This window comes from Schistocerca nitens, chromosome 5 (assembly GCF_023898315.1).
Source record: "Schistocerca nitens isolate TAMUIC-IGC-003100 chromosome 5, iqSchNite1.1, whole genome shotgun sequence".
In the NCBI taxonomy this organism is placed as follows: domain Eukaryota; kingdom Metazoa; phylum Arthropoda; class Insecta; order Orthoptera; family Acrididae; genus Schistocerca; species Schistocerca nitens.
In genome coordinates, this window is record NC_064618.1 from 566,687,274 (window position 1) to 566,711,941 (window position 24,668).

General features: G+C 37.9%; 1 protein-coding gene across 2 annotated transcripts in view; it reads left to right on the forward strand.

Annotated features, from left to right (window-relative positions):
• Positions 1-24,108, forward strand: part of LOC126259211 (piwi-like protein Siwi) — a 151,100-nt gene extending 126,992 nt beyond the window's left edge. For both annotated transcript variants that reach the window (XM_049955808.1, XM_049955807.1), the window contains exons 15-17: positions 6,999-7,269; positions 20,074-20,221; positions 23,444-24,108. In XM_049955808.1, coding sequence (XP_049811765.1) covers positions 6,999-7,269; positions 20,074-20,221; positions 23,444-23,560 — 536 coding nt within the window. In that variant the 3' untranslated portion in view covers positions 23,561-24,108. The remainder of the gene's footprint in view (positions 1-6,998; positions 7,270-20,073; positions 20,222-23,443) is intronic.
• Positions 24,109-24,668: the final 560 nt, after the last annotated feature.

A 24,668-nucleotide genomic window follows, 5' to 3' on the forward strand; every position in this document is an offset into this window, starting at 1 on the left:
CACATCTCAATGGATATGTAAAACTGTACATTATAAGACATATTAACCAATTAAATTTGTGAAAGCAGTGCTCTTACAAATGAAGTTTGGTAATTCCTTGTTTGGAAATGATACTTCAAATACACAGAAATGTTATCTGTGGAATGCAAATTTCTTGAAGTTGATGTGGATTGCATTCGTAAGTAGTAAAATACTGTAGTGAAATTCTGTACTAACATTCCATTGTAGTCGAATGATAGTTCTTGTGATATCGACCTTTTTTCAGTTTTTCTGGGATTCTGAATTGCAAAATCGGACCGTCCAGTAGTGTTCACAAATATTACGTGGTTAAGTTTCTTGACACCAGTGCAATCTACTCAGTAGATATGATCTGTTTGGGACAATTAATGCTGTATCTCCCACCGCTGCCAAGCTGTGCTTGATGTGGTGGCTGATTGGAGTAACTAGGTTCGTTCGAATAAAGATATCGTGACCAATTACAACAATTTCCAAACTGTGTCTACTGCACAAACACAGTTTCGTGATGGGGCGTTAGTTGACACTGTCATTCACCTTGTGTTGCTGTAACATTTTCAGTTTAAACACAGCGCTGGTTATGTAGTTTTTTCATGCTGAGCAAAACGTGTTTTGAGAATTTATTTTCGTTATAAAATGCAGCATTTACTTACATATTTTTTGTAATGTGATAGTTTTCATGTGTGTGGGTTTCCATATACCTGAGGAGGCACAGTACTTGATAACCTCAAAAAGATGACTACAGTGGAAGGGACGCAGAATAACACACATTCAAACACCACACAAAATACGTATGTACATACTAGCTGACCCGACAGACTTCGTCCTGTCAAAAAGATTTGTAATATGGCAGTTTTTTTGCCTACGTATTTAAAAAAATTCTCCTGAACAGAACCGTCACCCTGGTGATGGGGCGTTGTGAATAAAAAATAATTAAATAAAACATATATAAGGATTTAAAAGTAAGTAATCGCTTTATTGTTAATCATGTGAATCATAATTATTATTATTATCATTGTAGTGCTTTGTGGTATACGATGTTTTTTGTTTGATTACCTGGCGCATAGATAAACAAATCTGATGGTTTTCCAACACGGGAACAGGCAACATACAATTGACCATGTGAGAAACATGGGTTTTCTAGATTAATACCACAAACACTTAATGATTGCCCCTGGGACTTGTTTATAGTCATAGCAAAAGCAAGCTGCACTGGAAACTGTAGTCGTTTAAACTCAAATGGCACATCAGTCGGAATCATTGGGATGCGCGGTATGAGAACATCTTCTCCTTTATACTTTCCTTTGTGTATAGTTGCTTCTATCACATTGTTTAGTAATTTTTTTATCGCTAACCGTGTACCGTTGCAAAGACGCGGTTGGTTGATATTTCGCAACATTATAACCACCGATCCAACCTTTAATTGAAGATTGTGAGGTGGCAATCCTGGCAAATCCAGCGAGTTTAAAAATTCCGGTGGATAGTTGACTAAATCATCTTGATTAGTAGCCGAATCAACTGATTTATATATCCTCAATTCGCCTGTAATTTGTTCTTGAATTTTGAAATTTAATTCATTTACATCTATGTTTTTTGCAGCCAGTATAGCTCGTTCGCTCAACCAATCATGGTTTCTGTAATTTTGAGAAACATCTGGAAACACCTTCTGAATAAGTTCATCTTTTGATCGAGTTAACTGACAAAAACTTTGAGGAAAGTTAATGCAGCCAGTCAACATGTCTATAGGAAATTTGCCATTACCAATGTCAATGAGTTGTTTAGAGAATGTTTCCAGATTGGTCATTTTGCAACTCGACACGCATATTCTTGCTTAAATGAAGTACTTTGACATGTTTCCACAAATTGGAGGACTTTAGACATGCATTGAGTTCATCAGCTGGCGTTGATCGTGGAATCACTGGCAATGTTTGACGAAAATCTCCTGCTAATAAAATCATTGCACCACCAAATCGGTTATTATTGCTCCGTAGATCTTTTAAGGTTCTGTCTAAAGCCTCCAAAGATTTTTTATGTGCCATCGTGCATTCATCCCAAACAATCAATTTACATTGCTGCAAAACCTTTGCCATTGCAGAGTTCTTCGAAACGTTGCAGGTTGGAGTTTCATTGCTTTGCATATTTAATGGCAATTTTAGTGCTGAATGGGCTGTTCGACCACCTTCAAGCAAAGTTGCTGCGATTCCCGACGAAGCGAATGCAAGTGCAATTTTATTTTGTGAGCGAATTGTTGCTAATATTAATAAAATCAAAAAAGTTTTTCCTGTACCACCAGGTGCATCTAAGAAGTAAATCCCTCCAGTTTCATCATTTGTTACTTTCATAAGAGTTTCAAATACATACTTCTGTTGTTCAGTTAACAGTGGAAGATTTGTTTGAATTAATTCTTTCAAAGCGTTGAGATCATACAGTTTTTCTCGATGCAACTCTTGGTTAAAAGCCTCATGCATTGGACGATTGGGCGCGGTCAGGCCTAATTGAATTAATAGTTTGTTTGACATTATAAAGCACATGTCCTCAATTGAAATCAATGCTTCATTGTAAATTTCTTCACTGATTTGTATATTTGGATTTCCCATTTTATTCCGTATTTGATACAAAATATCATCACACATATAATCTTTGTACTTGATCCACAAATCAATTGGGTTTGATGGGAAGCATGTAGATATGATTATAGAAAACAATGTTCGTATTTGATGAGCGTGTGATGATATTACAGCATCATTGAGAGTTTGCTCCCAATGAGCGTCATTTTCAAGCAATTGCAAACGTTGACAGGCTTCTCTGTAGGATCCACACAATTCACCATGAACAGTTCGTAACTGTTGGAATGATGTTGGGCCACGTACATTGACTAATAGCAGTCGTAAATAAAAACATTCATCATTGCTTGGATGTACTGAATAAATCCGGCCAATCGCATCGGTGGAATATACATCTGTATATCCTGGAACTGGTTTTCCTTGTTTCCGTCGTATAAATCTCCTTGAGGATTGATTCCAGGTATAATATTTTGGCATTTCGGAATATAGCAATGTTTGTGCGAAATGATAGTTTTGGCATGTCTCAAAAAAACTGGTTAATGTAGTAGATGGTGGCTGAGCAGCTCTTTGTACTGCGTTCTGTGCTGTAAAATACACTCTTTGTCCATTTTCTACATGCACAGCTAAGTGAACAACAGAAGGGTGTCTCTCATGAATAGGAAAAGAAAATATTCGCCAAACTGCTTCATTACTACTGACATAGCGGCCCATTTGGTATTGGGTAACTTCATCATTGGAATTCTCTGCACCAATTCCAATCACAGCCATATCACTCCCTTTGGTTACATATTTGCAAATGTATTTAATAGATTTCACTGAATGGCAAGATTCAACGTTGATGTGTGCTTTGAATGTCTTTGATAAAATGGGTGAATATGGAACAATCCAACGATTATCTATTTCAATATCTTGTTGATTTAATTTGACAATTGTTGATTTTCCATTGTCTGCTGTCGATCTGCGACGATACAATGGATAACCGTCATTACCAGTAATTGTTTCCGATATTAATGTCCGTGGATATCGTTTTGAACATTTACCATCCATCATACACGGTGAATTTTGATTAAGAGTTCCACAGGGACCATGTATCATGTTTTTGATAACTACCTCATGCAATCCAGGATCTACTTGTACATTAGGGATTTCAGCTGATATCACTGCATCAACTTCATTTGGCCTTATCTTTTCAACCAACCAAATCAAAATGTGTGCATGTGGCAATCCTCGTTTCTGCCACTCCACAGAATACATCCAGCAGCGTGTCTCACCAAACACATTATGTTTTACGATGAAATCCATTAAAGATTTCAACTTTTGTCTAAAGACTCTGGCTGTAATATCATGACGATCAATGGGTGATTGCCCAGGGAATAACTCCTGCTTGATTTCTATCCATTGCGGATTGCATGTAAACGTGATGAACAAATCTGCTGTACCATAATGACGAACATACGACATGGCATCTTGAGCATATTCGTGCATATGCCGAGGGCTTCCGATGTATGTTGCTGGAAGAATAGTCATCCGACCGACATTCTGTGCATTTCCATCAGTATTAATCGCATCTCGAAGGTGAATATACTCTTCAGATCGGAGTTTGGTTTGATTCAACCTGATGAATGTTAATCTCTCCGTTTCAATTTTTACATACATGTCAACAACATATTTGTGATATAATCGCCGACATTTCAATATGTAATTTTCTTCATTTTCCCGAATCATTAGGCGGTATGAATAATAGTTCATTGAACTGACTTTTTTGTTGGTTTCAGAACCTGTAAATAGATTTTCTTTTAATAACATTCAAATATAAAATTAAAATACATAATATAATGACTGAGATATTATCGCCATAGCTAAATTAATATTTTAGTTACCTGTAATGGGATTTATCATTTTTATTGAGAAATCGTAGCCATCTTCACCTTGCCAAAATATAATGGGATATTGCAGTGCATCATATGAGCGGTGTGTTTCCTTTATACGTTGTAATTGATCATTCCGACGATGTAAAACAATATCACGGGATTCCAAGTTTTCTCCAACTACAACGATAGCAACTTCATCAATAGTTGGTGCATTAAAACGTCTTGTATGTTGACCTGCAGGTGTTTTATCAGCTCTGATTACAATTTTGTGATTATCGGATGGCATCAGATCCAGGGCAGTTTTAAACAATATAATCAATTGATTGTGTTGATGAAATAAAGTTTGTAATTGTTCTACAATAGACCTCTTTACTAAATTGTTATGTGCACAACGCAGATCAATTTCTTGTGGTGAATTGCCCATAAAATAAATTTGCAGGAATTTGTTGTCGCTATCTGACACTGGTAACAGTGAACCTACTCTGTGATATATTTGCCCTTGTATCTGTAAATAAAATAAAATGTTATGGTGTGGTATAAATTAATGGATTGTCAGTGATCAAACTTAAATAATATTTGATCTTAAAAAGTATATATTTAGTTTGAACTAATATCTATGTAATATAAAATATAATAAAAGTGTCACTGAAACTGAATCACCATATAATATGATGACTAAGTGATATATAAGTGATTAAGAAATTGAAGATTAGTGACACATCTTAACTTTTGTGACAGAAAATTTTGTTCGCTAAAATAATTATGAGTAACTGCTATAATACATACCTTGAAAGTTGGCATAAAATTTTCCCGAACTACATTTGTTGCCCCAAATGAAGTCATTTGAAAGCAATTGTTATATTGTTGGATATGTGTCAAAAAGTGTATAGAATCTGTTCCTATTCCTGAAACCAATGAGTACAATGGTTCTGGTGGTGGGTCCAATGGTATCAATTTCACTTTACCATTTGCGCAACACAATCCATTGGCTTCGTTTTTGTATTTTAATGCCTTACAGTGTGAGCAAACCGAGTTCATAGAACCAATAACAACACATTGGTAGTTACTGTAGTCAATTGACACATCGTAACTGAAAGCAGCTCGATTCAAACTTGCGCGATTATTAGTTGAATGTCTCGCTCGCGCTTCACGCGTTTGTGATATCCGAATTCTTTCACATTCATTTCCGTCGTCACGTTCTTGTGCCGTACGATTAGATCGGTAATTAGCTTGGTTTGTAGCATTTCTGGTTCTTCTACCTAAATTGCTTCGTCGTATAGGAGGCATATGAAATATAAATTAGTTTTTCACTAATCACGAACTAAACAAACACTAACTAAGTAAACACTCTGCACAAAACACGAATTTGTTTCGTGTATCAGTTGACAAAAGCAAACTCAGTAGATTAGGTCACAGACAACTTTTTTTTTTTTTTACATTTTATATGACTTGAAGTCAAATCCTTTTAAGCCGTACGAATTGTAACGCGATTTTTGTTTGACTGATGTAATGACGTGGAAACTGATGCATTTTATCTCGCGTGCCGAAACTAATACAAAAGAAACGCGAGTTTCGGAACGCGATATTAAACTTCTCCAACTATGTATTCTGTGCTCCAACGCACACACGCACATTGTTTTGATAGATATGATCTTTGACGTTAGGAACACACCTACATTGCTTAGACAACAGTGTGTGCTTGTAATTTAATATGAACTTTATACCATAGCAATAAAGCTCAAATTGACTACGTTTTAGTTACAAATCATTTGTATAGGAAAAAGAAAAGGGCTATTTTTAGGGTTTTTCCAGCAATAATTCTAATTTTTCTCGCCGTAAAAACCATCCTTGAACTTCAACGAACATTTTAAAAAAAGATTTGGCCAAATTGGTCGAGGCGTTGTTGAGTTATGCGCTTACCAACACATTTTGCGATTCATTTTTATATATTAGATTTGCACTTGACAGTGAGAAAATATTCTCAAAACACTTCGTGCTAAGCATGACAAAATACGTAACTAGTGCAGTATTTCATTATTTAAATAATGAATGGCAGCTGCAGGCTTTCAAAAACATGATGTATGAAATTGAGTCAAACGTTCCTACTTCCTAGACAGTTATCAGTTCCAGTTACATAAACTGTTCTTATTAGATAATTAACCTTTATTACATAATAAGCAAGTCCCTGATAAGTCTTTTGATGCCTGTTACGTACACACATCATACATGAAGTGCAAAAATGCAAGGGGGTATCCTAAACACAGCATTAACAGCTTAAAATGTTATTTCTCGCGTTTTACATTTTCCCGCTCTTTACACACCCTTTTTTTTTTTTAAGTAAAAGCGGGGTTTCACTGTATTGCATTTAGTTAAGATACTATTCAGGTATGAAAATAGATCTAATTTGTACCAGTAAGGTAGATATGTGCATTCATGGTTGCTTTTTTCTTCTCATATGATGTTGAGAAAGTAAACATTAATGAATCAATGGTTTTAAATTGTCACACTTGCTTTTGTTATAGCGCTTTTCTTCCTTTGTGAATTACAGAAGCTTTGCGGAAATACCAGCAAGTGAACCAGGGTTCTCTCCCACAGCGAATATTTCTGTATCGTGATGGTGTGGGAGAAGGACAATTGCATTACGTTTTTGAACATGAGGTGGCCTTGTTGAAGCAGAGGCTGCAGGAAGTATATGGTTCTGCAACTTTCAAGCTGGCTGTAATCATAGTGACAAAAAGAATAAATACAAGGTTGTTCCTGAAACAAGGAAATCCTCCACCAGGAACAGTTGTGGATGACGTCATAACAAATCCCAGCTGGTATGTTACATCATTTCTAAATAGTGGTGTGTTGTGTGTTGTGTGTGTGTGTGTGTGTGTGTGTGTGTGTGTGTGTGTGTGTGAGAGAGAGAGAGAGAGAGAGAGAGAGAGAGAGAGAGAGAATGGTGTGCAAGGAATTGCTTTGAAATAAGGCAGTTCATGCATCTGTTTCTCTTTATACCTAAAAATGATACTCACATGTCAGTGGTTAAAGAATAGTACATGTCTGTTGTATAACACATTTATATTCTTTACAAGTGTATTGCATTGAATGAGCACTTCCTAACGTGTTGCACGGCAGATATGCAGGCCATATACATCTGCGATACAGACCTTCAGTGCTCAACAGCTAAGCATCCAAGACTCACAAAATATACACAGGGCTGATGCGACAGGTTCTTTGTATCTGGAAGCAAACAATTGAACTCCAATCAAATGTTTGGAGTAATAAGATTTTAACAGCGCCCAAATCTACATATTTTTTACTACCGTATTTACTCGAATCTAAGCCGCACTCGAATCTAAGCCGAACCTGAAAAATGAGACTCGAAATAAAGGAAATAAAATTTCCCGAATCTAAGCCGCACCTGAAATTTGAGACTCAAAATTCAAGGGGAGAGAAAAGTTTTAGGCCGCACCTCCAAATCGAATCAAAGTTGGTCCATTGTAATATGAGAGACAATTTAGGTCGAATGAATGACAATACAGCTACAGTAGTTTGGTTAGAGTCTTAAGCTTAACAGTTAAGCTTTACCAGGTAGCCATTGCTATGCGTCAGGCGCTCCGTCCGTATTTATATGGGTACCCTTCCTTTTTCATGTGCTACGTCTGGTTTGAATCTATTGCTTATTTTGCTTCGATCTGATAAGTGCAGTTATAGGTGTTTACGTCACTAAGCTGAAAATGCATTACTGTACTGTGTCATGCATTGTTTGTTGCATTCTGATAGTGCGTGTTTACGGTCTGTCGCCGATCGCAGCATGGCTTACTTTTGTGCGCGCTACTGCCGCTAACAATAAAAAAAAAGAGAGGAATAGTCTCATTAGCGAAACAATGGCAAGAGACTGCTATTTGTTTTTACTTACACTGCTGCTTTCTTTGATAATGACCAACAAGAACCAAATAATAGTCTGCGTATGATAGAACATGTTCTGAACGAGAGTTAGGCGAAAATTTTTCTCCGTTTGAAAATCTTTGCGGACGCTTCTTTAGTACATCAAATTCTGCACAGAAATTAGTCATCTTAGATTTGAAAATCTAGTCAGCTGCCGTGCTTCACTTCTGACTGTATCACTTAATACGAATATAAACATGACCCGATACGTATATTCTTCCGCGTTTGCTGTTGTCTCACTCTAGTTTCGTAGTTTATTAGGCAGGCAGGATTTAAATGAGATAGCAGCAAACATGAAAGAAAACATGGCAAAATGTTTATATTCATATTATTCTTATGGTGAAGAGAATACTGCATATGGTTCACAATTCATAAAAGTTCCTATTAGCAACCATCACTTGTCACAGGTAGGAAAAATTTCAGAACGTGGAGTTGGCCATATTGCCAAACATCACAAACAGTCTTGCCGGTCGGATTTTCATAGTACATTGAAATTCTGCTACATTCGAAGATGAATTTGTATTTACTTCGTTGGATAAAGTATGAAAATGCGCTGGTCGAAACTCGGGGCGGAGAAAAAAAGCTTGTCTTCCACCTTTGTTTTTTAAATTTATTTACTGACGCAGAGGTTTTGCCGCCAGTATTTATCTTTGTGCCTACAAACCATGCCTGTGTAGAGGTACGTATATTCGACGGCAGTTCGTTGTGGCGGCACCTACCAATATTTTTCAGAACTTCCACTTGCTTTGCACTCAATTCTAAGCCACAGGCGGTTTTTTGGATTGCAAAAACCGGAAAAAAAGTGCGGCTTAGGTTCGAGTAAATACGGTAGTTCTAATGTGACATGCTGACAGTGGTAATATTGCAACAAGGAGAGGTCCCCAGCAGTGGAATCAACTTTTTGAAACCAAATATATGGTGATGAGGTTTAAGATCCCATGTATCACCATTCACCCTGGTGGGCCCATATTTGCAAGTAATTGACAAACAATTTTTGAAATTTTGCATGGCACTAAGTAGATCAAAAAAGTTCCATTATGAAGATGGGTTGCGTGGCATGATGGATGGGATAAGGGTTTCACATAGAAGAGGTTGTGGGCTCAAGTCTCATCAGGTGCATGAAATCATCTTATTTTTAAATCTTTATTGAAATGATTTTTATCATTATTTGTATTAATTGGTTTAAATGTAATATTTTATTTCTAACATAGAGATAGAGGGGCTGGCCAGTACTTACCTCAGCTCAGTACAGCCGATAGATACACAAAACAGAACAGAAAATTTACATTCCTAGCTTTCGGAACTTTGTTCCTTCATCAGGGAGGAGAGAGGGGGAAACAGGGAAGAAGGGAAAGTGGATTCAGTTACTCACAACCCAGGTTACGAAGCAACAGGGAAAGGTAAACAGCGAGGGTAGCAAGGATGGGGGCATGGTTGTCAGGGGGAAACCAAAGATATAAAGAGGATGCATGCAGAAGTAAAGAGGTATATAGTTTAAAGATAAACACAACTATGTAGGATGAAAAGATGCGTGAATGGCCAAAGAGGAGAGGGGAAAAAGGACAAGACTGAAGAGTAAATGGGAGTGAGGTTGGTTAACGTAGGTTCAGTCCAGGGGGATGGCGGGATGAAAGGATGTGTTGGAGTGCAAGTTCCCATCTCCGCATTTCTGAGGGACTGGTGTTGGGTGGGAGAAGCCAAATGGCACGTACGTTGTAGCAGGTTCCTAGGTCCCTAGAATTATGCTGGAGGGCATGCTCTGCTACTGGGTATTAGACATCTCGTAGGCGGACAGTTCGTCTGTGCCTGTTCGTGCGCTCAGCCAGTTTAGTTGTCGTCATACCGATGTAAAAGGCTGTGCAGTGCAGGCATGTCAGCTGATAGATGACATGTGTTGTTTCACATGTGGCCCTGCCTTGAATTGTGTATGTTTTACCAGTAGGGGGGCTGGTGTAGGTGGTTGTGGGGGGGGGTGCATGGGGCAGGTTTTGCAGCGGGGTCAGTTACAGGGGTAGGAACCACTGGGTAGAGAAGGTGGTCTGGGAATATTGTAGGGTTTGACAAGAATGTTACGGAGGTAAGGGGGGGGCGACGAAAGGCAACTCTGGGTGGTGTGGGGAGAATATTGTCAAGGGATGATCTCATTTCAGGGCTTGACTTGAGAAAAGTTATATCCCTGGCGGAGTAATTTGTTGATGTATTAGAGGCCAGGATAATATTGGGTGACAAGGGGGATGCTTCTGTGTGGTCTGGGGGTAGGAACATTGTTGTTGGACGGGGAGGAATGTATTGCTCGGGAGATCTGTTTGTGGACAAGGTCTGCAGGATAGTTGGGGGAGAGGAAAGCACTGGTCAGGTTATTGGTGTAATTGCTGAGGGATTCATCACTGGAGCAGATACGTTTGCCCATCTCTGTCTGGATGGAGGGAATGGGATCCTGGGTAACAGCTTTGTAGGTTGAGGTGTCTGAGAGTTGACGCAGTCCTTCTACCACATACTCCACACGGTCAAGTACCACAGTTGTGGAGCCTTTATCCGTTGGGAGGATGACAGTTGAGCGATTCTACTCCTTTGTCATGCCATTTTAATCACCATATAACTATTTCATTTTTTCTTTATATCATTCATTCTCTTCTTGGAATTTTTGCTAATGTGAATTTAATTATATTTATCTATTATAATATTCACTTATTTGAAAATTCTGATCCCTCGGTTAAAAAACAAGATACAAACCAAGCTATTTACATTGACTGTGCAATGATGTGAAAAATGTATTTTTCATTACAAGATGTGCAATTTTTTTGCACGGTAATCTCACAAACATTTAAAAAGGAGTCTAAATTTCTATCGCACTATGGAAAAAATAACTCAGATGAAGATCTAAATGAAGGAAGTGTTTATAAGTAAAATGAAATTCAAGCAAAATGAGGAATAGGTACAATAAGTGCATGAACTTGAAACAAATAGGATGATAAAAACAAAAGAAATTATACCAAAATCAACACACAAAATTAATTAAGAACACATGAACAAAGATTTCAAGTGGAAAGAGAGTGATAGGAAGAAAAACGAGAGCAAATGAAGAGGTTAATATTATGATTAAAATGATGTGACAGAGGAATGGAAATAAAAAGTACATTTAAATAAATTAATTGAATATAAATAAAGATCAGTCATTTTGATCAAGATTTAAAAATAAAATAAAATTTAATGCCTATGACAAGATTTGAACCCACAACCTTCTGCATGTGAAGTCCTTACCCTGTTCATTAAACCACACAACCAGTCCACGTATTACAACTTTAACACTAATGAGCATCGTGCAAAACTTTGAATATTTTTATCAATGATTTGCAAACAAAAGCCCATCAGGGTGAATGGTTGCAGTGTAAGATTCGTGGGATTTTAACCTATGTAGCAGTATAGGTGGTTTCAAAAAGTCGATCCCACTGTTGGGGACTTGTACTTTTAAGCAGTAATCACATTTTGGTGGTGTTTCCAGTGTGAAGACTGATTTGATGCAGCTCTACATGCTACTCTATGCTGCACAAGCTGCTGCTTATCTGAATAACTTCTGTAACGTAGATCCTTCATAATATGCGTACTGTATTCATCTCTTGGTCTCGATCTAAGATTTTTACCCCCGCGCTTCCCTCCAGTACTAAATTAGTGATTCTCTTTAATGACTTAGAATGTGTCCTGTCAATTAATCCCTTCTTCCGGTCAGGTTGTGCCACATATTTCTTTTCTCTTGAATTCTGTGCAGTACCGCCTCATTGGTTATGTGATCTATCCATATAATCTTCAGCAGTCTTCTGTAGCACCACATTTCAAAAGCTCTTCTTGTCTAACTGTTTGTCATCCGTGATTTACTTTAATACATGGCCACATTGCATACAAATACTTTCAGATAAGACTTTCTAACACTTACTTCGATATTCGATGTTAACAAAAATGACTTTCCTTCAGAAAATTTCTACTTGCCATTGCCAATCTAAATTTTATCTCCTCTACTTTGGCCATCGTCAGTTATTTTACTGCCCAAATAGCAAAACTCATCTACTACTTTTAGTGTCTGATTTCCTAATCTAATTCCTTCAGCATCACCTGAATTAATTCGAATAGATTCCATTATCCTTGGTTTGCTTTTGTTGACGTTCATCTTATACCTGCCTTTCAAGACACGTCCATTCTGTTCAGTTGCTTTTCCTTTATCTTTTGGTGTCTCTGACAGAATTACAATGTCATGGACCAATCCTGCAATTTGTTTTCCTCACATTGAACTTTAATTCCTTCTCCAAATTTTTCTTTAATTTGCTTCACTTGCTTGCTCAGTATACAGATTGAACAACATCGGCAGTAGGCTACAACCCTGTTCACTCCTTCTCAATCACTGCTTTCTTTTCATGCCCCAAGACTCTTATCACTGCAGTCTGGTTGTTGTACGACTTGTAAATAGCGTTTTGCTTCCTGTATTTTATCCCTGCTACTTCAGAATTTCAGAGAGTACTGTGTTCCTGTCAACATTATCAAAAGCTTTCTCTAGATCTAAAATTGCTATAAATGTAGATCTGGCTTTCCTTAACAAAACTTCTAAGACAAGTTGTAGGGTCAGTATTGCCTCGCATCTGCCCACATTTCTCCAGAATCCAAACTGATCTTCCCCAAGGTCAGCTCCTACCAGTTTTCCCATTCTTCTGTAAAGAATTAAACTGATAGTTTGGTAATATTCACACCTGTCAGCACCAGCTTTCTTTTAATTGGAATTACTGCATTCCTCTTTAAGCCTGAAGATACTTGGCTGTCTCTTATATCTTGCACACCATATGGAAGAGTTTTGTCGTGGCAAGCTCTCCCGAGGTTATCAATAGGTCTGACGGAATGTTGTCTATTCCCAGGGCCTTGTTTCAACGTAGATCTTACACAGCTCTATAAAGTTCTTCTCGCAGTATGTCATCTCCCATCTTGTCTTCACCTATGTCCTCTTCCATTTCTATAAAATTTCCTGTAATGTCTCCCTTGTATAGACCCTCTATATACTTCTACATCCTTATATTTGTCCTATAGTAATTCCTGCTTAGCCATTTTGTGCATCATGTCAATCTATTTTTTTTTAGATGTGTGTATTCTTTCACCTGCTTCATTTGCTGCATTTTTGTATTTCTCCTTTCATGAATTGAATTCAATATGTATTGTGGATTTCTACTAGGCCTTATTGTTTTACATATTTGATCCTCTGCTGTCTTCACTGTTTCATCTGTCAAAGCTACACATTCGTCTTTCACTGTATTCCTTTCCCCTGTTGTAGTCAGTTGTTGCCCAGTGCTCCGTCTGAAACTTGCAACCACCTCTGGTTCTTTCAGCTTACACACATCCCAACTCCTTAAGGGGCGTAGTACGCCAAACGGGATGACTTGGAGCAGGAGAGACACCACAGGAATTTTTAATTTCCACTGTCTATAATTTTAAAACTAAATTCATAAAACTTTGTTAGAATGACCAGAAAGGATTCAGGATTTACGCTTATAGTGGTGGAAGTTTAAAAATCTAAGGCAGGTCGATAGACACACAAACACACACACACACACACACACAAAATTCAAGCTTTCGCAACAAACTGTTGCCTCATCAGGAAAGAGGGAAAGACGAAAGGATGTGGGTTTTAAGGTAGTGTGTAAGGAGTCATTCCAATCCCGGGAGTGGAAAGACTTACCTTAGGGGGAAAAAAGGACGGGTATACACTCGCACGCGCGCACACACACATCCATCCTCACATACACAGACACAAGCAGACATATTTAAAGACAAAGAGTTTGGGTAGAGATCTCAGTCGAGGCGGAAGTGAAGAGGCAAAGATGATGTTGAATGACAGGTGAGGTATGAGTGGCGGCAACTTGAAATTAGCGGAGATAGAGGCCTGGTGGGTAACGGGAAGAGAGGATATATTGAAGAGCAAGTTCCCATCTCCAGAGTTCGGATAGGTTAGTGTTGGTGGGAAGTATCCAGATAACCCGGATGGTGTAACACTGTGCCAAGATGTGCTGGCCGTGCACCAAGGCATGTTTAGCCACAGGGTGATCCTCATTACCAACAAACACTGTCTGCCTGTGTCCATTCATGCGAATGGACAATTTGTTGCTGGTCATTCCCACATAGAATGCATCACAGTGTAGGCAGGTCAGTTGGTAAATCACGTGGGTGCTTTCACACACGGCTCTGCCTTTGATCGTGTACACCTTCCGGGTTACAGGTTCACCTTTTTTCACTTACCATTGGCTGCATTTGTTGCTATAGGTACAAGTTTCTTCATAAGTAAGGGAGATTCTTCGATGAATTTTGCACAGTGTACAAACCGTACTTACAGGTGTATGAAACTCTAGAATTTCCCAAATCTATTAAAAACTGCGGTAAAAATCGAGATAATTAACTATAAAATTTGTGTTTTTTCTAAACATGAAGTTTAAAATGTAAAATCACATTCATTTTTTTTCTCATAAATTAAATAATTTCTAGAGTTTCATGCACCTGTAAGTATGGTTCGTATGCTGTGCAAAATTCATTGAAGAATCTTTCTTACTTATGAAGAAACGTGTACCTATAGCAACAAATGCAGCCAATAGATGTGAAAAAATGAACTATCACATGTACAAAAAATTATTTCGTTATTTTTTCGAACTTCCACTGCTATGATTGTGAATCCTGATCCTTCCTGGTCGAGCTGACAAAGTTTTATGAATTTATTCGTAAAAGTATAGACAGTGGGAAATTAAAATATCCTGTGGTGTCTCTCCTGCTCAAAGACACCCGTTTGACGTCCTACCCCCCTTAATTTCCTAACAGTTTCCTTTGGTTTAATCTGCGAGTCATAACTGATAAATTGTGGTTAGTCCACATCTTCCCCCTGGAAATGGCTTAAAATGTAAAATCTGGTTCCGAAATCTGTATTACCATTAGATAAATCTGTCTTACCATTAGATAATCAATATAGAACCTTCAGGTGTCTCCAGGTCTCTTCCATGCATACAGCCTTCTTTCATCATTCTTAAATCACATGTTAATGATGATGAAATTATACTCAGTGCAGAACTCTATCAGATGGCTTCCTCTTTCATTCTTTTTCCAGTCCATACTCGCCTACAATTTTACCTTCTCTTCCTTTCACTATCGAATTCCAGTTTCCCATCACGATTAAATTTGCGTCTCCCTTAATGGAGTAATTTCTTTTATCATACATTTTTTCAATCTTGTTATCTGCAGAACTAGGTGGCATATAAATTTGTATTCCTGTGGTGGGTGTGGGCTTTGTGTCAATCTTGGGTGTGATAATGCGTTCGCTAAACTGTTCCAAGTAGCTTACCCACGATCCTCTGTTCTTATTAATTCTTAAACCTACTCCTGCATTACCTCTATTTGATTTTGTACTTACAATCCTGAATTCACCTGACTGGAAGTCCTGTTCCTGGTGGCACCAAACTTCACAAATTCCCGCTGTATCTACCTTCAACCTATCAATTTGCCTTTTTAAATTTTTGAACCTACCTGCCCCATTGAGGAATCTAACATTCCATGCTCTGATACGCGGAATGCCAGTTTTGTTTTTCCTGATGACCCTGCCCTCCTGAATGTAAAAGGAACAGATATATCAAATGTTGCTGCAGACTGGGTGCAAGATTCGAAAATTTGTCATGCATCACATGCATGCAATAGGCCTGTACAAGGGTAGCCAATTCAATGTGTTTCAGTTAAGTTAAAATTGACATGGTTTAAATTTGGAAAGGAATTAGCTGATGGATTAGTTCAGTGTATTCATGGTTACAACTCTCACTTGATTTGATGAAGCCTTTTGGGGAGACACCAACTTTTCAACACTATTTAAAATCATCATTTGTGTATGAATAAGGGAGTTATAGTATTTATCAGAGTGAGTTTCCAGAGATTCGTACAGTCTGAAAAGCCCTCTTATAAATGGTCTTTCTTAGCAGCAGATATTCAGTGTTTCCTGTAGTTCATTTAAATAACTAGGGAGTATACAGGGTGTTTGAACTATACAGTGTTTCAAAGATTCAGTACCCAAACCAACAGGAGTGGTACAGGAAACAAAAACAAATACATTTCGTAAAGCAACCGTGTGTCGGAAACAGATATTGTGTGAGCACTGAGCCTGGATAGATAATGCTAGTAGTAGTTGTTGTTGTAGTTGTAGTTGTTCGTTTGAGATATGTAATATGTTCAAATGTCATGTTCTTAGACACTGAGTCAGTCAACAGCAGGTAACACTAATACTTGTATGACTGTTGCATTGTCAACAGGGAGTACGACACATTGGGAGAAATTACACATGCACTTTGTGTACGGTCTGCCTAAAGATATTTGTCTGAGCCGAGTGAATGTATCGTAAACACTTCCCTGCACTGCAATCTCCACAGTATCGCAAATTTACTGTAGTACACAGTCGACTGGAAAGTACTAGTGCACTGATGATAAGCAGGGCTAATGCGGACAGACCATGGACAGTGTATACACCTAATGTCTAGAAAGTCGTGCTGTTACAATTTGAGAACAGTCCAGAGACAAGTACTCAAGTAATTGCTGCTGTGCTTGGTATTCACCATAGTTTAGTAGGGGATGTGTTTCGTGAGCAGCTGCTTCATTATTATTGTCCAATGAGAGTATAAGCCATGGGACCAGATGACTATCCATCTTGTCTGGAGTGCATATGCTGGTTCCTGCAATGAGCCAGTGAACACCATTGTTTTCCTGAAGTCACGTTTACAGATGTGGCTCAGTTTACTCGGGTAGACATTTACAGTAGTCACCATTTGCATGTATGATCAGATGAAAAACCATGTTTTACTGTTGTGTGAGGTTATTGAAGACATTTTGCAGTAAGCCTGAGGATATCGTGGGTACCGTATTTACATGAATCTAAGCCGCACTTTTTTTCCTGTTTTTGTAATCCAAAAAACCGCCTGCGGCTTAGAATCGAGTGCTACGCAAGCAGAAGTTCTGAAAAATGTTGGTAAGTGCTGCAACTAAATTCTGCCGTCGAATATATGTACCTCTACACAGGCATGGTTTGTAGGCACAAAGATAAATACTGGCGCCAAAACCTCTGCGTCAGTAAATAAATTTAAAAAACAAAGGTGGAAGACGAGCTTTTTTTCTCCGCCCCGAGTTTCGACCACTGCATTTTCATACTTCATCCAATGAAGTAAATACAAATTCATCTTCTAATGTAGCATAATTTCAATGTACTACGAAAATCCGACTGGCAAGACTGTTTGTGATGTTTGTCAATATGGCCAACTCTACGTTCTGAATTTTTTCCTACCTGTGAGAAGAGATGGTTGCTAATAGGAACCTGATGAAATGTGAATCACATACAGTATTCTCCTCACCATAAGAATAATAAGAATATAAACATTTTGCCATGTATTCTTTCGTGTTGGCTGCTATCTCATTTAAATTCTGTCTGCCTAATAAACTACGAAACTAGAGTGAGACAACAGCAAACGCGGAAAAATATACGTATCGGGTCATGTTTATATTCGTTTTATTCTTATGCCTAATAGTGACACAGTCAGAAATGAAGCACGGCAACTGACTAGATTTTTAAATTTAAGATGACTAATTTCTGTGCAAAATTAGATGTACTAAAGAAGTGGCCGCAAAAATTTTCAAACAGAGAAAAATTTTCGCCTAACTCTCGTTCAGAACATGTTCTATCACACACAGTCTATTATTTGGTTCTTGTTGGTCATTATCAAAGAAAGCAGCAGTGTAAGTAACAACAAATAGCAGTCTCTTGCCATTTTTTCGCTAATGAGACGATTCCTCTCTGTCTCTTTTATTTTATTTTATTTTTTTTTTATTGTTAGCGGCAGTAGCGCGCACAAAAGCAAGCCATGCCGCGAGCGGCGACAGACCGTAAACCCGCACTATTAGAATGCGACAGACAATGCATGACACAGTACAGTAATGCATTTTCAGCTTAGTGTCGTAAACACCTATTACAAAGAAAACGGCACTTATGAGGTCAAAGCAAAATAAGCAATAGATTCAAACCAGATGAAGCATATGAAAAAGGAAGGGTACCCATATAAATATGGATGGAGCGCCTGACGCATAGCAATGGCTACCTGGTAAAGCTTAACTGCTAAGCTTAAGACTCGAACCAAACTACTGTAGCTGTATCGTCATTCAGTCGACCTAAATTTTGTCTCATATTACATTGGATCAACTTTGTTTCGATTTGGAGTTGCGGCCTAGAACTTTTCTCTCCCCTTGAATTTAGTCTCAAATTTCAGGTGCAGCTTAGATTCGGGAATTTTTTTTTTTTCCTTTATTTCGAGTCTCATTTTTCAGGTTCGGCTTACATTCGAGTGCGGCTTAGATTCGAGTAAATGCGGTAACTAATTATTTGGGTCCTACATGTTGCTTACCAATGGTATTGGACCGATACCCGTAGATATAAAGAGGAGAATGTGGGTTTGGCACGATGGAGCTCCAGCGCACTTGGCGGAACCAGGCTGAGCAGTGATAACCAGTACCTTTTGGAAATTGTTGGATCGGCTGGAGAGGACCTGTACATTGGCCTGCAAGATCCCTGGACCTCACCCCATTATACTTCCTTCTCTGGGGCAACATGAAAGGCAAGGTGTATTCAACCATTGTTGACTCAGAGGTGGAATTGTTTGCAAGAATTCTTGCAGCATGCATACCAACACAGAGCATACCACACTTTCCCAGTAAACACCGGACAACCTGCCTTGTTGATACTGGCTCTACACTGTGCTTAATGGTGCTCATTTTAAACATCTACTTTAATGTAATAGTGATCAGAACAGTGATGCGAAGAAAAACATTTACAAAAGTTTAATTCTCAATCAAACACAATAACCCCCTTGCGTACTCGGTACTGTAATAATATGCATTTCCGACACATGGGTGCTTTACAAGTATATTTTTTGTTTCTCTGTCAACATCCCGGAGTCAGATTCATTGGAAGAATCCTGGTGTGAAGCTGTCAACTCTGATGTTGCTTTGAACACCATAGTGCTTTTCTAGGCATGGTTCCATTAAAGGTCGTTGCCCTTGCTTTCCTTCCACCCTTAAGCTGACTTACCCAATTGGATATTTGGATATAGGCAAACAAACAGTTTACTATGGGTCTTCAACAATTGAGTGGTGGTGGGGGGGGAGACTTTTGCAGAAGCGAAAAAGTAAAGGAGCTTTGAGCAAGTAGATTCTGCGGCATTAACATTTCTGTGATATTGTAATTGACTAATGCTTCATCTACATGAAAAAATATAAATTGTAGTGTTTGTATTTTATCTGGTAGTCACCATTTATTCTGCAAATACAGTTGCAGGAAGGTGCATGGATCTGTCATGTTAGTCTCGTGTACAGCACTTCCATGTTGCTCTTGAAATGGATAATAGTTCTAGTAACAGAAGAAAAAGTAATTGATGTTCAGAGTATTTGTGAGGAGATTTCCTGTTGTACACCTTTTTAATAGCTGTAAATAACTTTTCAGTGTAAAGTTTTCAATGTTTACTCCCACATTTCAATCTATATTCATAAAAAATATAACATATATAGAAATATGTAGAATGTCAAGAAATGTTGCTTTCTGGTGTGCCACCCATTTTGTGGTACTGCTTTAAATTTGAATTTTTTTCCCCCACCAGGTACGATTTTTTCATAGTATCACAGAGTGTGCGACAAGGTACTGTGAGCCCAACAGCATACAATGTCATCTCTGATACTAGTGGACTGGATGCTGACAAAATGCAGCGACTGACATATAAACTGACACATCTGTATTACAACTGGAGTGTAAGTAGTAGTAACTGATTTTTTAAATTAAATTGCAGTTCAGTGAAATATAAGCTACTGCCTGTTAGCATGAAAATATTTAATTTATAACTGTGTAATGGAAGATTCCATAGTATGCATTGTGTGCCGCTCTCTTTGTGGTAAAAGATGATCCTTGACATCCAGCTGTGCTTTTGTCAACTTTGTCGGGCAGTGCAAGTGGTTGCTACAGTACTTAGATGTTTGTAGTGCTTTCAATTAGATTTAACCTTAAGCATTGATGCTATCAGCCGTCCGATTCTGAACTCACGTTCTATTAAAAATATAGGATACATCTTTCGTCATGTCTAAAGGATTTCCTGAAGCTACTGTGATTCTTATTAAGAGCTCAGTGTAATGTCTGTGTGAATTCGGTAAGTGAACACAATGAGAGTTGGCCAAATGATTTATCTGTAACATGCAATGGAATACAAGTAAATGATGTCAGCACAACTGACAGGGTATTAATTCCATCCATAATTTAGGAAATTTTTCAAACAAGACAGCTATTATCACCAATGACTGAGGTGGAAGTGGTGGAATGCACATAGATGAAAAAACTGGTAAATTATACTCCGGGGAAAAGGACATTTATTAACATGAGATATTGTCTCCTCAAATTTTGGAATCGTGTAACAATGCAAAAATCTTCTTATTATTGAGGTTCCTTAAGGGGGGTTGATTTCATAACACACTCTGGATGTTAGTTTGTTAGCAAATGATTGTCCCATCAGAAGAATGGGACACAGTTGCTCTTGTGAAAGCATTATAACACACTCTCACTAGAGCCAGGAAAGGAAATTCCTCATTCACAGAAAATTCTAATAATTCCTATGAATTGTGAGCTGCTGCTGTTAACCATGGCTTGTGACCATTCATTGTGCTCTAGAAAATCTGCAGAGCACAATGGAAAATTCCTAATGTGGACGGATAGTGAAAGCCATATCCTCTTATTTTGCCTGTTCCTCTTGCTGCTCTTTAGTTTCCTTGAGTACATTTGGTAGCTAAAGTATGAACTTCTTCCTTTCCGTGTAAATTATAGATTGCAGCGATCAGTCGCCCTTTATAAATTTTATTGGCAGGTCTAGATTTCAGCTAGAAGCTAGCCATTTTCAATGCACTGTTATTTTCAATCAGTGAATGTAATGCCTGTTGGGGCTTCATCCACAGTTCATTGAATACTTTCCATTTTCTTGTTCTTTACTATTTGGTAGATGATCATGCATTTGTTGTTGCCATGTCCAGGATGTTGTAGCAGACATGCATTGTCCATCTTCTATTTGTGACCTTTCCAGTTTATTTACAGGTAATTTGATCAACCACTTCCAATTGATACATTGTTGCACTGCAGAATGTTAGGGTTCCAGTCTGCTACTTTGCTTGTTGCTGTTTTAGTTTGCAGTGTAATTAGAAGAAAGACATCTTCATTCTTCTTTTAAGGGTATACAGTCACAGTGGATGCAGCATGTGCTGCCAGTATTGTTCAGGATGCTCGTGAAGTGTATTTTAGCATATGGCATCTTTACCTTGTCAGGAATTCTATGATGGATCTTCTTCGTTGTACCAGCTAATGAAGTTTGCCGTTCTCGGAGCTTCTTATCCAGTTGAAGAGACGTGAAGAAGTTGTCTGTCATTACATTTCTTCCTTGATTTGCAAGTGGCTCCATGAGGTGAACGCCAATGGGCTTTGAGTGGTTGCTTCTTTCTGTGTGTCCTCTTTTTTTCCAAGGTATGGGAGGCATTACGTATATACTTCATTGCTATATTGGCGGCAATCCAAAATCTGAGACTGTATATGTCAGATTTGTGAGGTAGGAATTAAGTGAACCTGTATCTTACTTTGCTTGGTAATAATTGCTTGTCTATAGTTGTTTTTTTTTCTTTTCCAGTCTGGTAATAACCAATACCGACTTAATGAACTTTCCCTAAATTTCGGATACAAGAGCAAATTTGTTGGCTGGCAGACATTAGGCTAGGATTGGTTTTTTATTAAAACTCCTGAAATCTGCTTCATGCCATAACATCGCTATTCAAAGTAGGTCTCCATGAATGCAACTGAATGTCATCCGTTGATGTACGGTTGTGCAAATGACACCCTGAATGTACGATACCTGTTGATTTTTCCTGTTCCTAAAGTGACATGGTTAACTGTTTTTAATACTTTTTGAGCATTTGATTCTGTAGACATAGCATTGCATCATCACAAGTAAGACAGAAAGCACTGATGGCAATCATTTACTCTTTTGCAAATGTAAATAGTGGGACCTCCTCTCTCCTGTAGAATGTTCAAAACTGATCTTCAAGGAGATGAAAAATTAGCCATCTTCGAATTGGTTCCATCAGTAGCAGTCTTCTTTTTAGAGATATGCAGCTAGGTCTGCTGTGATGAGTTGGGTAAGGATTGACATAGACCACCATCTGAATCCTCCTCCAATAATCCTTCCTCACTTAGTGGCTTAATCTGTACTTGCCTGATAAAAAATCCTCATCTGCACTGGGGAAGTCAGTTACCGATTAAACATCAGAATAACAGTTACTCAGGCAGTCCCTGCTGACAAGACATATTTGAAAGCTTCTTACATGGACAAATAATATTACTTGAATGATATGATATAAATTGTGCCAGATTGGAATGTGTTTCGCAAAGACCTAACAATGACTGCAACAACTTAGTAAGATTGTTGCCAGTTGATTAATTTACATGCATTCAGAAGACAAATAACAGTGGTGTTGATTGACCCCTTCTGCCATTCTAGGTAATGTCAGAGAAAACAAATATTGTTTGAATAGTAAAACATCATTGTAAACGGGGGAAAAATTAGGAAAATTCATATGACAACATAAAAAGAAATTGGATGTGACATTAAAGAAAGCAATGGAAAGTTCATTTTGACGCTTTTCTGCTGTTCTGGTGTTTGCCAAACTGTTAAAAAAACGCCAGAAGAGGCATACTGGAAGTAGTTCGTTTTTGGAGACAAGTTTTGCAAAATGATTGATTCTTGTTTTAATAGTGCAGACCGAGTGGATTGTATACAGCATTGACATGGTTTTCAGTTTGTTAAATGCACTGTGAATAACATTCAGTACAATGTGGCAATTGAGGAAAGGTGAACAGTTTGTGTGTTAAGCCCCAGTAAACAAAGATCTTAAAGACATTGTAAATTTATTCTTAGAAATCTTCTAAACAGAAAATTTAATTTTCAGGGTACTGTCCGTGTTCCGGCCCCCTGCCAATATGCTCATAAGCTGGCATATCTTGTTGGACAAGCATTACACAGGCCACCACAACCAGCACTGGAAGACTTGCTGTATTTCCTTTAAGCAGTAGTAATAGTACATGCTGAAAAGAATAAAAGGCTTTTATGTTGGCTTGAGTTTTACAAACTCAGTAATGCCTTCTGAAGAGGATTTTGTACTTTCATTGAAGGAAGCATTTATCACTTTTAATCTTTTATTTTTTTTTAAATTAAGTTCATTATTTTTCTTAACTGTTGGTTTGTTAAATGAATGTGAAAATGTAGGTGCATAATTTATTGTAGGACCTTTTGAGTTCCTTACGAGTATTTCTGTTAAAATACTGGAGATTTGAATATATTGAGCAGATCGTTTATATTGATGATATTTGTTTCATAGTGTTTCTGACAATTGAGATGCTGTAGACTCTAGAACATGATGTTAACATGGAAGGAGGCTTTCTGGATTGTACAGTTGTTGACACACTGTTAAGAGATCTCTGAGAATCTCAGGAATTTTCATTTTTGTAGTATTGTTTTTTTGTATATAAAATGTTCCTATAGAGCAAGAATGTTCTGTGTGATCTGGGAGTCATTGTGTTTAATGTTAAAATATATTTTTGTAATTTTGTAAAAGATTTTCTTGCCAATTAGTCCACATGTATTTTCCAGTTTTGTGAGGGGTACAAAACAAATGCGCGAGCATAAAACACTTTTTCAACTTCCAATGTAAAAGAATTTTACTGAGAATATAGCTTGTGCGTGCGTGCGGGCGCGCGTGTGCACGCTTTTTTGGACTGACCAATAGCAAAGCAGTTTACTGTCTTAACAGTGAGTTGCAAACACGTCAGTGCCCTCCGCTGAGTAACTACTCATATATTACTATGTCCAATAACAGTCCATGTTGGATTTCAGATCAACGTCAGTCACCCTAAGTTTTGTATGGAGGGTACCGGTTGCTTTCTTCAAAGTAATTTCTCAACTGTTCAGAATTTTAATGGAATAGGTCACAGAACTAATACTGCATTCTGGGTGATGTAAGGAAATTGCTGCCTGACCTGGACTGAGGGTCAGCAAACACATTTTATTGAGGGCCAAACATTACTTAGGATGTTGTGCTGGAGTTTCTTAGGTAGGTCTACTAATAACAGGAAGAAAGTTTCCATATTGATAAAAATGCAAATATATATATATAT